At 38.6% G+C, this 14,586-nt stretch overlaps 1 protein-coding gene across 8 annotated transcripts; it reads left to right on the top strand.

The window, feature by feature from the left end:
- The first annotated feature begins 328 nt into the window (after positions 1-328).
- Positions 329-8,637, top strand: LOC116194298 (TMV resistance protein N-like). 8 transcript variants are annotated; one of them, XR_004154398.1, is made up of 7 exons: positions 329-477; positions 3,753-4,222; positions 4,367-5,480; positions 5,685-5,930; positions 6,050-8,065; positions 8,153-8,219; positions 8,362-8,637. XR_004154398.1 is itself a non-coding variant. In XM_031523078.1 (6 exons), the coding sequence occupies exons 2-6, from the start codon at positions 981-983 to the stop codon at positions 7,421-7,423; spliced, it is 3,237 nt and encodes a 1,078-aa protein (XP_031378938.1). In that variant the 5' UTR covers positions 349-477; positions 774-980; the 3' UTR covers positions 7,424-8,637. The 8 variants fall into 8 exon arrangements, 5 of the variants coding, with proteins under 5 accessions (XP_031378939.1, XP_031378936.1, XP_031378938.1 ...); XR_004154397.1 differs by lacking the exon at positions 8,153-8,219; XR_004154396.1 differs by having other exon boundaries at positions 8,153-8,637.
- Positions 8,638-14,586: the final 5,949 nt, after the last annotated feature.

Here is a 14,586-nt window from a genome sequence, read left to right as displayed (position 1 = left end):
TTTTTCATTCAGCAAAAACTTGCTTTATGTTGCAAATGTTTCATGCGGACCCAGCAGGGGGGGCTTCTACAATCACGCCTAACTTTCGATGGCTAAAACTGGACGGGCAACTCCGCGCTGCATAGTCAAATGCTATTGTCGAGATCCAAGTCAACTTAAGGCAGCTTCCTAACGCCCTACCTAATCCCTTGTTGTCCTATTAATTATTGTCATAGTTGTTTTTATATTCATTTAATTTTATTGAATAATGCCTTGTCCATTTTACTTTTTGAGCCATGTGCCTCCTCAAATTAAATATACCGAATTGCTGCCTTAGCTTGCATCCAGTAAGAGTATTATATTGGCTGGCGGACATCTAATACCAGGCATGCTATAGCAGCTTGAGAGGCAAAGGGAAATAAGCAGCTAATGGATTCAGTTACACTTGGTGGGCTTGATCTGCGTGTTCTATTGGCAGTCGCACTTATCCTGGTTTTGGTAAGTAAGCGTATACTAGAGAAGGGATGAAAGAGCAAGATTCATAGTAAGGATGCAAATCCATGTATGCATATGTATATCTGGTCATCTATTCTGATATAGTGTGTTTTATTTTCAATCTTATGCTGCATACACTGTGATTCTTGCTATCTTTCTGCTTGTCTTCTCTCACCGTTTGGTTGTTGAGACTGGAGATTAATTCTTACATTTTCAAATTTCAGAACTTGTTTGATTCTTCAAAAAACGCCCCGATCCATAATCAAACTTATTAGCAACCCCTATGTGGCCCGTTCCAGGCACCCTGGCCGTACACAAGGTTGTGGGATCAACCCACAAGCCATGACAGATCTGGCTGTGGCCTGGGGGTCAAGCTGGCTGGGTCCCAGCTACTTGGACCCTAGAGGAAATTGCCGGAGAGGTCACTCCCTCCCAATGGCCTCGTCTGCAGTCACATATAGGTCAGTAGGGTGCTCGAGCCGCAGACTAGTTAGCCGGATATAGGTATGATCGCTCCTGTGGAATCTTCCACGAACAAGGTGAGAGGGATGTGAGCCCCCTTGACCCAGATCCAATCAGGGTCGTTGTATGGGGGGTTAGAGGTGGCTCGTCTCCAGCCACCTCAACTTAAGCCTTGATAATAATATCTTCTTTGAAAAGAGTTTTCAATTTTTTATTTTTATTAAATATTTTAAAACAATTTAAATATAAATGTGTGGGACAAGTAATTATTTTCTCAATTTTTGAGATTTTTCTTCTAGAAAAGGAACTTTTAAATTAAATTTAAGGTTTTTTAAACATATCAATACAGATTCAGGGGGTCACCATTATTTTTTCAATTTTGGGCTCTTCTCTAGGAAACAAATTTTAATTTTTTGTAACACATAGATATAGATTTGTGGGACTAGTAATTATTTTCCTATTCTTTTGAAAATAAAAATTTTAATGTAAATGGCCTCAGAACGGCAAGATTGCTTAATTTTATTCAATTTTTTGAGCTTTTTTATAAGTAATTTTTATGTTTCTTAGCATGCATATAATTTGTGGGACCGATCATTATTTTTTCTACTTTTTCAGCTTTCTTAAAAAAGAACATTTTAATTTTTAATTTTTAAAAAATATATAAATTAGATTTGTGGATGGTTGTTACTCTTTCAGTTTTTTAAGTTTTTCTAGAAAACGAAATTTCTAATTTTTATTTTTTTAATTCTTTGAATCATATAAATATAGATTCATGGGATGACTATTATTCTATGAGAATTTTTTAGGAAACAAATTCTTTTGAATTTGCAAAACATATAGATATAGATTTATTGAGCAATCTCTAGTTTCTGGATTTTTTTAACTTTTTAAAAGTAAAAATATTTTATGAAAAGATCCAAGTAAAAACAATGAGGTACAATCATATTTACTTTTCAAAAAATAAATTATATCATATTTTAATGATGTGTTATATATTTGCTTTCCAAAAAGCAAATAATGCCATATTATATATATATATATATATATATATAGATGTGATGTATTATTTTTATTATATTTCGTATGGCACGTTACAATTAGTGAAAATACCAAAAATAAACTGTAATTGATCCGGACTTAAAAAATATTGCTACCTTTAGATGCGTGTTCCTTCAATTTTTGCGCACATGGAAGTTTATTTTAATATGTCTACCATTAAATGTGAAAATGAGTTTTTCAACTTTTTTACATTTTCTTCACCCATAAACTTTGCAGAAATTTTGGATTCTCTAATTTTATGTTGGATCACCCTCTAATCGGTGAACTGTACTGGTTCCAAAACTAGTACAATATAAAGTGGACCTGAAGTACGCCTGACCTCAAAATACTTGGTTGTTAAATAGACTTTTCTCAATTTTTGAGATTTTTTACGCAAAATTTTAATTTTAAAAAAATATAAATAAATTTGTGCATTGGTCATTATTTTCTCAATTTTTTCAACTTTCCTTAAAAATAATGTTTTATTTTTATATTTCAAATGCTTTAAGGATGTTTATTTTTATATTTTAAATGCTTTAAAACACAATAATAAAATTGTGAGAGTATTTGTTCTTTTCTTGGTTTTTTTGGCTTTTCTCAAAAACGAAATTTCTAATTTTTAATTTTTTAAAGCATATAAATATAGATTTGTGAGATCGGTTGTTATTTTTATTTTTTATTTTTCTAAGTTTTTTTATGTGGAATTTTTTATATTTCATAATATATATTTTGATGGTATTAGTTATTTTCTCAATTTTTAAAATTTTAAAAGTAAGAATATTTTGTGTGGATTGTCTCTGAATGCCCGGATTGAAAAATGAAAGTTTCACGATTTTTTGAGAGTTTAAAAACCAAATGTTTAATTTTAAATTTTAAAATTTTTTAAATATATAAATATAGATTTATGAGAATGATTTTTATTTTCTCAGTTTTTTTAAGTTTATTCTAGAAAAGTAATTTTTAAATTTTTTATGACATGTGAGTATAGATTTGTAGGAACAACGGTAAATTTTTTGGTTTTTAAGCTTTTTTTTTTAAATGGACATTTAGTTTTTCAAAACTTATAGATACAGATTTATAAGACATGTCGTTATTTTCTGATTTTTTTGAACTTTTTCTTAATATAAATATATTTTGAATAAGATCCTAAAAAACAAATCATGTAAGAAGATATTTGCTTTTCAAAAAATAAATCTGATATTATTTCTCATAGATATAATGTGTTATACGTTTGCTTTTCAGAAAAAGCAAATCTATATTGAAAGAGCTTTACCCCTTAGTCGGAGCCCAATTAAACTTCTGGATACTAGAGTTCACTCTGAAAAAAAGCAAATCAAATCCTAGTTTTATCGATAGAGATAGATATGATGTGCTATTTATATTATTATATTTCTTATGATATGTTATAAATAGTAGGAGTACTACATGACCGGTCAAATTCCAAAAAAGAATATCATTACCACAAGTTCTTCAATTTTACCCACACATGAGTTTATTTTAGTGTCTCTACCATTAAATGTGAAGGCGAACTCTTCAACTTTTTGCTTTTTTTTCACGCGTAAGTTTTTATAAATTTTTTTTGTGTTTTATGTAGAATCACGTTCTAATATGATATCTCCCTTGAACCTTGAAAGCCGTGTAAAACAGGTGAAGGCACTATTCTATGCGTCGGAACGACCATTCAGTGGATTAGTGCATGACAATTAGCACTCATATATATCACCATTAGCCCCGTGAGGCGGCATGGAATGTCTACTAATTCATCACACACTTTTCAGGTCAATGCTGAAGCTGGACATGAGTATGAAGTGTTTTTGAGCTTCAGGGGACCAGACAGTCTCGAAGAGTTCACTGACAACCTATATCATCGTCTGAAAGATGCAGGAGTCCAAACCTTCAGGGATGATGAAGAGCTCCGTGTCGGAGAAGAGATCGGGCCTGAGCTCATGAGGGCAATCAAGCAGTCAAAAATCTCCATACCTCTCTTCTCAAAGGGCTATGCTTCCAGTAAGTGGTGTCTCAAGGAGGTGGCGGAGATGGTGAAGCACAAGGATGAGACGAAGCACATGATCCTGCCCATTTTCTTAGACGTTACGCCAGATGAAGTTCAGCACCAAACTGGGAGTTATGCTGAAGCCTTTGCCCAGCACGAGGAAAACTACGACTTCGAGACTGTTCAGGTGTGGAGGGATGCTCTCCAAAAGGTTGTGAAACTGAAAGGGTTGGAACTCAAGAAAGAGGCAAATGGGTAACACCCTTCTCTTGTTTTCATTTCAAATCTGTTTTTCTAATTAGTTTTACAGCTTTCATAGGTTAAAATAATTTATGAGATTTCTGCTTTTAAATGAATTTGTATACTGACTTTGGTTCATAAATTAATCATACCTTTTAGGAAACATGGCGAATTCATTAAAAAGGTGCTTGCAAGGGTTCTCATCAGTTTGAGGAATGCTTATCTGGATGTCAATGACATCCTGGTTGGAATCAATCACCATGTCGAAGCTATTAAGACGACATTGCTGGAGGTTAATGAAACAGGTGTTCAAATTGTTGGAATATGGGGCATGGGCGGAATTGGGAAAACAACTCTTGCAAAAGTTGTCTTCAACCAACTGTTGGATCAATTTGAATCTTCTTGCTTCCTTAATGACATTCGAGAAACATCCTCACAACATAAAGGTCTTGAGTACTTGCAAAGCAAGCTAGTTGCTGACATCTTAAATAGTGAGCGCAAAGACTTTGCAAATACGGATGAAGGAACCAAGCAACTCAAGTACAGGCTCCGTCACAAGAAAGCGATCATTCTTTTGGATGAAGTCGATCGAGTCGACCAACTCAAGGCTCTAGCTGGGGACCTTGCTTGGTTTGGTCCAGGAAGCAGGATCATTATTACAACCCGAGAAAAGAATGTTCTAGATCTATTTCAAGTAAGTGATATTTATGAACTCACACTACTGAGTGCAGATCAAGCTTTTGAACTCTTCTGCAAGCATGCATTTATAAAAGGCTTGCCGACACTTGACTTTATTGACTTGTCCTGGGATATCGTGAGCACAACTGGAAGGCTACCTCTGGCTCTTGAGGTAATAGGTGCTTCTTTATCTACAAGCAGTGGGCGCAAGGAGATATGGCAAGGTACACTGAAGCAGTTGAAGAAGAAACCCCATATGAAGGTCCGAGATACGTTGAAGATAAGTTATGATGGCTTGGATCATGAGCAGCGGGAGATATTTCTCGATATTGCATGTTTCTTCATTGGAACAGATGCTAGAGTAGTAAAACCCATGTGGGATGATTGTGATTTTTTCCCGGAAGTTGGAATTGAGATCCTTCTCTTGAAGTCACTGATAAGAATCACAGATGACAGTAAGCTATGGATGCACGACCAACTCAGAGACCTTGGCAGGGAAATTGTGGAACGGGAAAACTATAAAGAGCCGTGGTTGCGTTGTAGATTGTGGCACAGTGAAGTGGCGATGCGTGCATTAGAGAGACATCCGCGGGAGGTAACTAAAGGCTCACGAGCATTAGACCTGCTTAATAAATTTTCCGCCTATAATATATGTATATAGGTGACTGTGTGTGTTTATACATTTATCCATTTATCAAAGTTAAGAACTTTGCTGTTGTTAAATATCTTCTTTGGCACAAGAATATGGAATCATCTAGCTAGTATAGCGCAGCTAATTTCATTTCTTTTCTTGGAGCAGGGGATGACAAAAGTTGAGGCCATCAGTCTAGAAGGATATCAGTTCCGCTCGGAAGACCACTGCATTGAGGATGATCGGTTCCTGCATCTAACAAATTTGAGAATCCTTCAGCTAGAAAAGGCAAGTCTTTGTGGAAATTTTGAGCTTCTTCTACCGGATCTGCAGTGGCTAAGCAACTCCAATCCTACGCCACCAACCAATTTAGATCTGAAGAGCCTAATTGTTTTGGACCTGTCAAGGAGCATGGTCAGTGAGGATTGGGCTGGCTGGAGTTCATTTGTTTTTGTCTTGTGATTCAAGCTGAATGTTTATTCAATTATTCTCTTTCTCCCTTCCCCTCATTAAAATCCTTTTCATTCCTGCAGGTGGCCAGGAAGCTAAAAGTTCTTGATCTTACAGGTTGCCTGCAACTAAGAAAAACTCCTGATTTCTCAGCATCTCCAGCTTTGGAGAGACTGATTCTTAGATCATGTCACAACTTGGTCAGCATAGATCCATCTATAGAGAAACTCAGTGCTCTCGTCTCTTTAGACATAAGGAACTGCACGAGCCTCAAGAATTTGCCTCAGTTGGGTTCTATGGAAGCACTGACTGAGCTTCTAGTTGATGGAACCTCTATACGGGAACTACCTGTATTGAGAGATACGGACAAGCTTGAAAATCTGGAAACCCTCAGCGCCAACAACTGCAAATTGCTTGCTCAAATTCCAGACTCATTAAAATGTTTAAAGAAACTAAAGCTACTCTCGTTGGACAACTGCCAGTCACTGGGAGCAGTTCCAGACTTCATTGGGCAGCTGACCTCATTGGTCGAGCTGAGCTTGTCAGGCACACAAATCAGGAGATTGCCCGACTCCATAGGCAATTTAACTCTCTTGACTGTGCCCAAGATTGATCATAGTCATATGACTTGCTTGCCGAGCACTCTTGCAACTTTGGAGAATCTACAAGTGCTAAATGCCAGTGGTTGTGTAGACTTGGAAGGAGACATTCCAATTAACATTGGAAGCAAATCCTCTATGAGGATCTTACAGTTAGCTGATACAAAGGTTAGTAGCCTTCCGACAAGTATTAGTTGCCTCCGCCAACTCGAGATTCTTGATTTAGGAGGGTGCCAGAGGCTCCAGGCTCTGCCTAATCTGCCCTCTAGCTTAATCAGTCTAAGGCTCGGTGGTGAGTTGATCCACATTTTTCCGAATCTGGAGCACCTGATCAACTTGAAGGAATTGATATTCTCGGGGTGCCGCCAGCTTGTGGAAGTGCCTATGGGTATCAGGAACCTATCCAAGTTGGAGAAGTTGGAATTATCCAATACGGGCATAACCACCTTGCCTGGCGCCCTCCCTCATCTCAGAGAGCTCCGCATTCAGAAGTGTTTGAAACTAAAATGCCTCCCGAGGCTTCCATCGAGCCTGTATGAGCTGGAGATTTCGTTCTGTTCTTCACTCGCGAGGTTGCCAAATCTTTCGAACTTGAACAACTTGTCTCTGTTACGTGTGTACAACAGCTGCAAAATAACCGAGATTCCAGGCCTGCAGGGTTTAACATCTCTCAAAAGATTGGATACATCATTATGCCCGATAACTCACCTTGATGGTCTTGAAAGGCTAGACTTTTTACGTTCTTTACATATTCAGTTGAGCCAAATGGAAAAGCTACCTAACCCGTCAAAGTTGTGGAGATTGTTTCAGATGAATGCTTCCTACCATAGAAAGCTTGGACCTCGACCGGTTGCATGACTTAAGAAATCTCTACTTGGTCAGTTGCAATTCAATGGAAAAGTTACCAAAATTGTCAAAGTTGAAATTGTTGAAATTATTGTATTTGGACAACTGCATGAAGCTAAGTCAAGTTGAAGGGCTTGGAGAATTGCAATCAATGGAGGATCTGGACGTTTTGGAGTGCAGAGCGCTTGAAAAGTTGCCGCATGTATCAAAATTGCATAACTTACAGAAGCTGGCAATGAGCGGATGTGAAAAAATAACTGAGATTCCGGGACCTGGGCATTTGGAATCTGTAGAATTCTCAGACATTTCTGAATGTAAAGCAGCTGAGAAGTTGCCAAATCTGTCGACGCCTTGAAGGTTAAGAACTTTGGTAACGTGAGGGTGTAGAAATCTCAGAGAGAATCCGGGACTGGAGGAGCTGGAAGATCTCAAGTCTTAATATATCCCGTTGCAAAGCAATTGAGAAGTTACCGAACTTATTGAAACTGCAGAAGCTGACTGTTCTACAGATGCAAGGATGCAACAATCTTACTGGGACTGAAGGAGTAGAGGAGCTAAAATCACTGAAATCATCGACTATCTCAGGATGCAACAAACTCATCAACGTATGCATCTGCCAAGTTCCCAAAAGATTAGAAGAAGCGGCTAGATAAGGTTTGCTCTCACCCTCATACTTTCATTTGATCTCGTTTTTCAGGAAAACGATTATAAGATTCTGTTCATTTTGTTGAAAATGTAAAGTCTGCCGAAAGAGGATTGCACTCATGCCGCGAACCGGAAACCTGATCAAGAAATTCTCTTCCTATCTGTGAGTGTGATACATTAGTTTGTTAGGACCTCTTATGGTTCCATTCTGTGAGGACTTGTAGCTATAATATCTTACCAAATGGGAAGCTCCACCTACAGAAAACAATAAATTCTGCTAATACAGAATGTGCTCTGAGTGCCAGGTTTGTGCGGTTCAAAGGAAAGGGAAAGGAGGACTCATGGAACTGTCAGGAAAGATTATTTGGGGATGTCGTAGGGGGGCACCATGCATTGCTTTTGTAATGTTTAATATATTTGGGCTTCAGCCCCCAAATTCACGAAGAAAAAAAAAAGGCGATTACATCCCATGCAATTTCTATTTCGATACAAGTCTTGAGCTTTAACAGTGATGTTGGCTTAGTTGTTTGGTAATCTGCACGCAACTTTGACCAACTACGTGCTAGCATCGTTCCTCCAAACATCATCGTGATTTAATTTTCTTGCAATTCAAGCTTACATCATTCTAACTAGTCGTGAAGCCCATGTATTGCACATAATAAAATGCGATCTCTTTCTTTACTAATTTTATTATATAAAATATTTGTAATGGATTGTTGAAAATAGTAATTAACAAGTGCACACCGAAAAAGATAATGATATGCAATCACTAATAATACATTATTAGATATGTAATACTAATGGTAATTTAATTTCACAAATAAGATAAAGGACAAATTATATAAAACAAGATAATTTAATAAGACTTGGAAAATTCAATATTGTCAAGATTATACATAAAAATTAAAGAGAGAAATTCCAATCACAGCAAGATAATTAATCTTTAATATTGTCACGATTCATATGGTGTTACATCCTGTCTTAAGTAAATACATACATAGAATTGAAGAACCTATTACGGAAAAAATTATCTGTAAGAAAAAAATAAAAAGTTGAAGAACTCATTTTTATAAGTCTCATTATAGGCGTACTAAAATAAACTCATGCGCGGGACAAATTGAAGAACTCTAATAATAGCATTATTTTCCAGAGGTGGATTAGTGACCACTATTCATAAGTATCATATAAAATATAGGCTGCTTTTTCAGTGCAGATTTTTAAATTTTCTATACCATATAAAGCCAATATGAGCTCTTATATTCCCTCTATTTAATATGGACCGTCCATTGTACATATATATATATTTTTTAAGTATTTCCATTCTTTACTTTCCTATTTTCCTCCCTCAAACTTTCAACGATGTTATCGAAATCCACCAACCTGCATGTGTTCGTATCAATCTGTACTGAAACATCAAATGGTGTCATTCCATTTCAAAAGATATAAACCACAATGTCTCGAAAAGATTTTCCTCGATCATAACAAGAATGATTTAGAATAAAAAGAGAAGACGAAGCTTACCGCTTGGAGAATTTCTAAGACACAAGATTCTTTCAACTTCCAGGGAAGATTCTTAGCAAAGCCTGCACAAAAACTATCAAAGTATGCCACCAAGAAGAAGCTTTAATGAGAAAGAATCAGCATTGCAAGTTTGGAGTAAAAATTCACCTGCAAGTGCTAAATAATGCCTCTGATTGCGAAGACTGGGAGGGAGAAATTCCAATCAACATTGGAAGCAAATCCTCTCTGAGGATCTTACAGTTAAGCTGATGCAAAAGGTTAGTAGCCTTCCTACAAGTATTAGTTGCCTCTGCCAACTTGAGATTCTTGATGTAGAAGGGTGCCAGGGGCTTGAGGCTCTGCCTAATCGTCCCCTCTAGCATAGTCAGTCTAAGGCTCAGCGGTGAGTCGATCCAGATTTTTCCGAATCTAAAGCACCTGATCAAAGTTGGAGGAGTTGACACTCTCGGACTGTTGCCAGCTTGTGGAAGTGCCTCCGGCTATCAAGAACCTATCCAAATTGGAGAAGTTGGAATTATGCAATACGGGCATAACCACCTTGCCAAAAGTTTTACCAAAACCCGGAAATGATTGCCAAGATTTACCAGCGAGTGGTTGGTATGACTCGAGAGTTCTCAGCTTTCATCGCAATTTAATGGAAAAGTTACCAAATTTGTGAAAATCATTGAAATCATTGCGTTTGGAGAACTAAAATCACATCAAGTTCTGAACATCTCGGAGCGTAGAGCGCTTGAGAAGTTGTCAGATCTGTCAGAATTGCGTAAGTTGCAGCAGCTGGTAGTGGACATACGCGAAAAAAATAACTAAGATCCCAAGGACTTGGGGATTTGGATATATTTAGAATCTTTTAGGCATTTCTTAATGTAAAGTAGTTGATAACTTGCCAAATCTGTCGAAGCTCTGGAGAAATAAGAATTTTGGTGATGGGCGGGTGTAGAGATCTCGCAGACATTCCGGGGACTGGAGGAGCTGGAAAATCTCGAGATTCTGAATATTTCTCCCTGCAATGCAATCGTGAAGTTACCAAACCTGTCAAAACTGCAGCAGCTGACAGGTCTTCATAAGGAAGGATGTGATAATCCAACTGAGATTGAAGGAGTCAAGGAGCTAACATCTCTGAGGTTTTTGAATATCTCAGGATGCAAGAAACTGGCCGACACATCGCATCTGCCAAACATACAAATCACGCTCTGGATTGGCAACAATTTTTCGGGAAAACGCTTATAAGAAAGATACGGATTAATTTGTTGAAGGTGTGAAAATCTGCTGAAAGAGGATTGCATCCATGCAGCAAACGGACACACAACGCTATGTTTTCCAATTATTTAGAACTAGTCTGATCCATCTAAATCTTTGTCCAAAATTGTTATTTGTAACCGATCTTAATATATTTTTTTTATCATTTAATTTGATTACAAAATCTTAATTGGTTTACCAGTAATTCTGAATGCAACCATGACCAAACTACGTGCGAGTATTGTTCCTCCCTCCAAACATCATTGTAAGTTATGGCTCTTGCAATCCAAGCTTGGAAAGAACATCGGGTTATGAAATTCAAACAAGACTAAAGGTCATGGTTCTATTATGTGCCATTAGTTAGTTTCGAGGCATCAAGATAGATAATTTCTGGGTTGACATGTTTCGGTTTCTACCATATAGGAAGAAGCCAGGTTCAGTCAGTATTAGCGTGAACTGATTCTCATGAATAATCATAAAAGCGAAACTAATCACTGAATGATGCATGGGGAAAGAATATGCAAAACGAGCTCGACTTTATTTGAGCATATACTGTCGCAACTACCGGTAAGGTAGGAGCACCTACTGCACTGTACCTACCACCCCTTTCTTTTCAAGTGACTTTTAGCCACAATACTGATTGTCATCTATTGCTGAAAGATAAACCAAAAGGTCCAAAAATCGAACCTTTTATATGCAAAGAACATAACTAACATGTTCTTCTGATATGTCTCCTGTGAAGAATCCTGAACCGAGAACTACCGATCCAATCATCCAAGATTGCAGTTGCAGTCAGGCCCAGCATTTCGACAGATCGAAAACCGAGGAAAGCCACTGTGCCAATTGAGATAAGGCAGCCCCAGCCAATCATGATCTCCCCCGATTACGCGACGAACACCTGGAGGGTCCGGGTCCCTTCACATCCTTGGAAATGGAACAGGCCTGATCCATTGGGATTGCCTCTCCCCTCGCACAAACTGATTTTTGTCTCCCTTCCTCTTCAAGTACTCCAGTTTCCAGTTCGACACACCTTGCATATCCTTCACATCTCCAAAATCGCTGAGAAACTTCTGCTTCTAGAAATCATCATGTGATAACAAGTAACCGACCTCTTTGTTTGTGAGAGCCACTAAGGTCACTTACATCAAACAGCTCCAGAAAGCTCCAGCTCAGTCGGAAGTCGCATGAGACAAGATGGGAGCGAAAAAGTAGCCCTCTCGCAGAGGTCTACTAAGAGAGGCAATGCCAACCCATCCTTCCAAAATTCGAAAACTTCACTGTTAGGATACGAACTTCTGCTACTACCCCCATAATTTGCTCCATCCTTCTTATCACAATTCGTCCGCATTAAGTCTATAGTCTGGACTCATCCAGACAGATCCTATACAGCCCCGACTTCCCCTCGGTTAGAGACCCATAGACAGTCAGGTAGCCGATATTCTGAATCTTCAGATTCACACTCTCAACCTCATTTCACTCATCAGCAACGAGCTCAGGCAGAGTGTATGTGAACGAGATGGAAAAACTTGCAGAGGGCCTCTGATTGGGGAGGTGGAAACCATCCGCTTGTGTCTGAGTCACCGAGATGAACACAACAAAGCCATATTCTAATGATACTTAGCTGCCTTGGAGTTAGATGATCTTGTCTTATACTGAAACCAAGATCTAGATATTGCACCCTTCGGACTTAACTACTGCTGACAGTAGAGAGCACATTCTTTCTGGGATTTGGCCCATTGATTCTTATAACCGTGGCATTCTTCTCTATTCTCTTACCTTGTAAGTTGCCTTTCTCAACTGCTTTTCCAGTTCTTCGCTTATCAGGTTTGCTTCATTCCATGACCATATGGGGGTAAATGATCATGACACAGAGTTTGCTTCATATTTAATGTGTCCCTACATCGTTTGCAAGGGAACTGAGCTGTTCATAACCCATCGAGAATGTAATATGATATTACTTGTTTGATGTGGCACATTATATGATATTGTTTTAGTAATAATTTCTTTGCTGTGCTTGTCGGATGTTTAGCCTTTTGTTTTGCAGTACTTTGGATAGACGTTCATCCACGATGCAAGTAGGATGCAAATTTCGCCCCTGCAGTACATCGACGAACTGTTGGAAGATGAAACGATATCCCAAATGGTCCCTCATGTCAAGTGAAAAGGGATGCATATGTTTCCAGTTGCTCCCCCTAGCTTGCAGATCTCTGGTGTCTATTCGATGCGGCAGAAGACCTGGCAAGTCGGTACTTGAAGGAAAATAGGTTCTGACGATCCTATTTCAAAGGAAACGGCCTCATGAGCAAAACTCACGGCCTTGGATTTGTTCGAGTTGGATGCCAATTTCCTAGGAGTTCGAAGAATCAATAGGGATTGAAGGTCGTAGTTTCGGTATTCGTGTGCAAATCAACGGGTCTGCGACAGGTTACTCGCATGTACGCTGCGTTTGTTGATATCAGAGCCTACGGTTTGATCTTGATTGACCATGCCGCCCAGGAGGAGGGATCGTGTGGAAGATGTTCATGACCATGAAGATCTGCGACATCTGGAGCAGAGGCTGGATCAGAGGGATCAGATGATGGATTGTATGTTGGTGCAGCTAACACAGCAGATGGCTGCACTTATGGAGAATCAGAATCGGAGAAACTCTAATCCGAATTCTGACCCTGATTGAGAGGAAATCGAGTATGATTCCAATTATGAAGGGGAGGCGACTTTGTTTTCCGAATAGGGTCCATCTAATGACGCATTTTTTTTAGCGAGAGGCGATGGAGAGCCTGAGTTCGACGAGGATGATGAGAGAGATGACAAGGGTTATGACGAGAACTGAAAATTCAATGAATTTGAGGGGAATGATGTGGGTGTCTTTACTTTTGCGAAGTATGATGAAGACGACAAGGAGACTGATACGGTCTGGGAGGCCATCGACAAGAGGATGGACTCGCAAAGAAAAGATAGGAGGGAGGCGAGGCTAAAGCAGGAAATTGAGAAGTACCGTGCCTCGAATCAACAGTTGAAGACGAGGATGTCAGATGTCTCTATCGAACCAATCATTGCGATAGAGTATTTTGAGTCAGAATTTTTTCCAATCATCCGTTCTGAAGCATGGGCTAACATTGGTTTTTGGTCAAGTACGGAAGATGTGTGTGTTTGTGTGGATAATTTTATCTCTGGACTCTTAGGGCGAATTCTCTCCACCCAGGGGAGAATGATGCGGCTGAAGACCTGGCAAGTCGGTACCTGGACAAAAATAGGATCTGATGATCCTATTTCGAAGGAAACGGTCTCAGGAGCAAAACTCACGGCCTTTTGATGAGTTTTAATATTTTTGGACTACCTAATATGTTATACTGAGTTGTCTTGACGAAATAATTGATGTTGGTTTGAGCAAGTTCTATTGATGACATCCTTTTAATATATTCTTGAAAGTTTGTGAGCTGCCCATGAAATTTAACCCTTGAGCATTATGTTCAATCTTTATTTAGACGGATGTTTGGTGAGATATGAAAGCCTTATTAGAATATAGTTTTTATCTATCGTTGACCTTCAGCTTTTCTTGATTGAATCTCAAGTGGTGGTGAATTGTTGTTCTTGGCTTTATTCTGCTTGGTTTAATTGATTTGGTGTATTAATGTACATGGCTGAGTGTGGAGATACTGAAAAAGGTTTAGATCCTGTTTGGGTTGGATTTTTTTTTCCTAACCATGCTCGATGGTGTCTCTGTTTGTGGGTTTATTTTTAGGGGCAAATTGATAGTGCTCATATCTTTTTGT

The sequence above is a fragment of the Punica granatum genome, chromosome 2 (genome assembly GCF_007655135.1).
Source record: "Punica granatum isolate Tunisia-2019 chromosome 2, ASM765513v2, whole genome shotgun sequence".
Classification (NCBI taxonomy): domain Eukaryota; kingdom Viridiplantae; phylum Streptophyta; class Magnoliopsida; order Myrtales; family Lythraceae; genus Punica; species Punica granatum.
The sequence above is the reverse complement of the archived record's forward strand: the minus strand, read 5'-3'. Positions and strand labels throughout refer to the sequence as shown.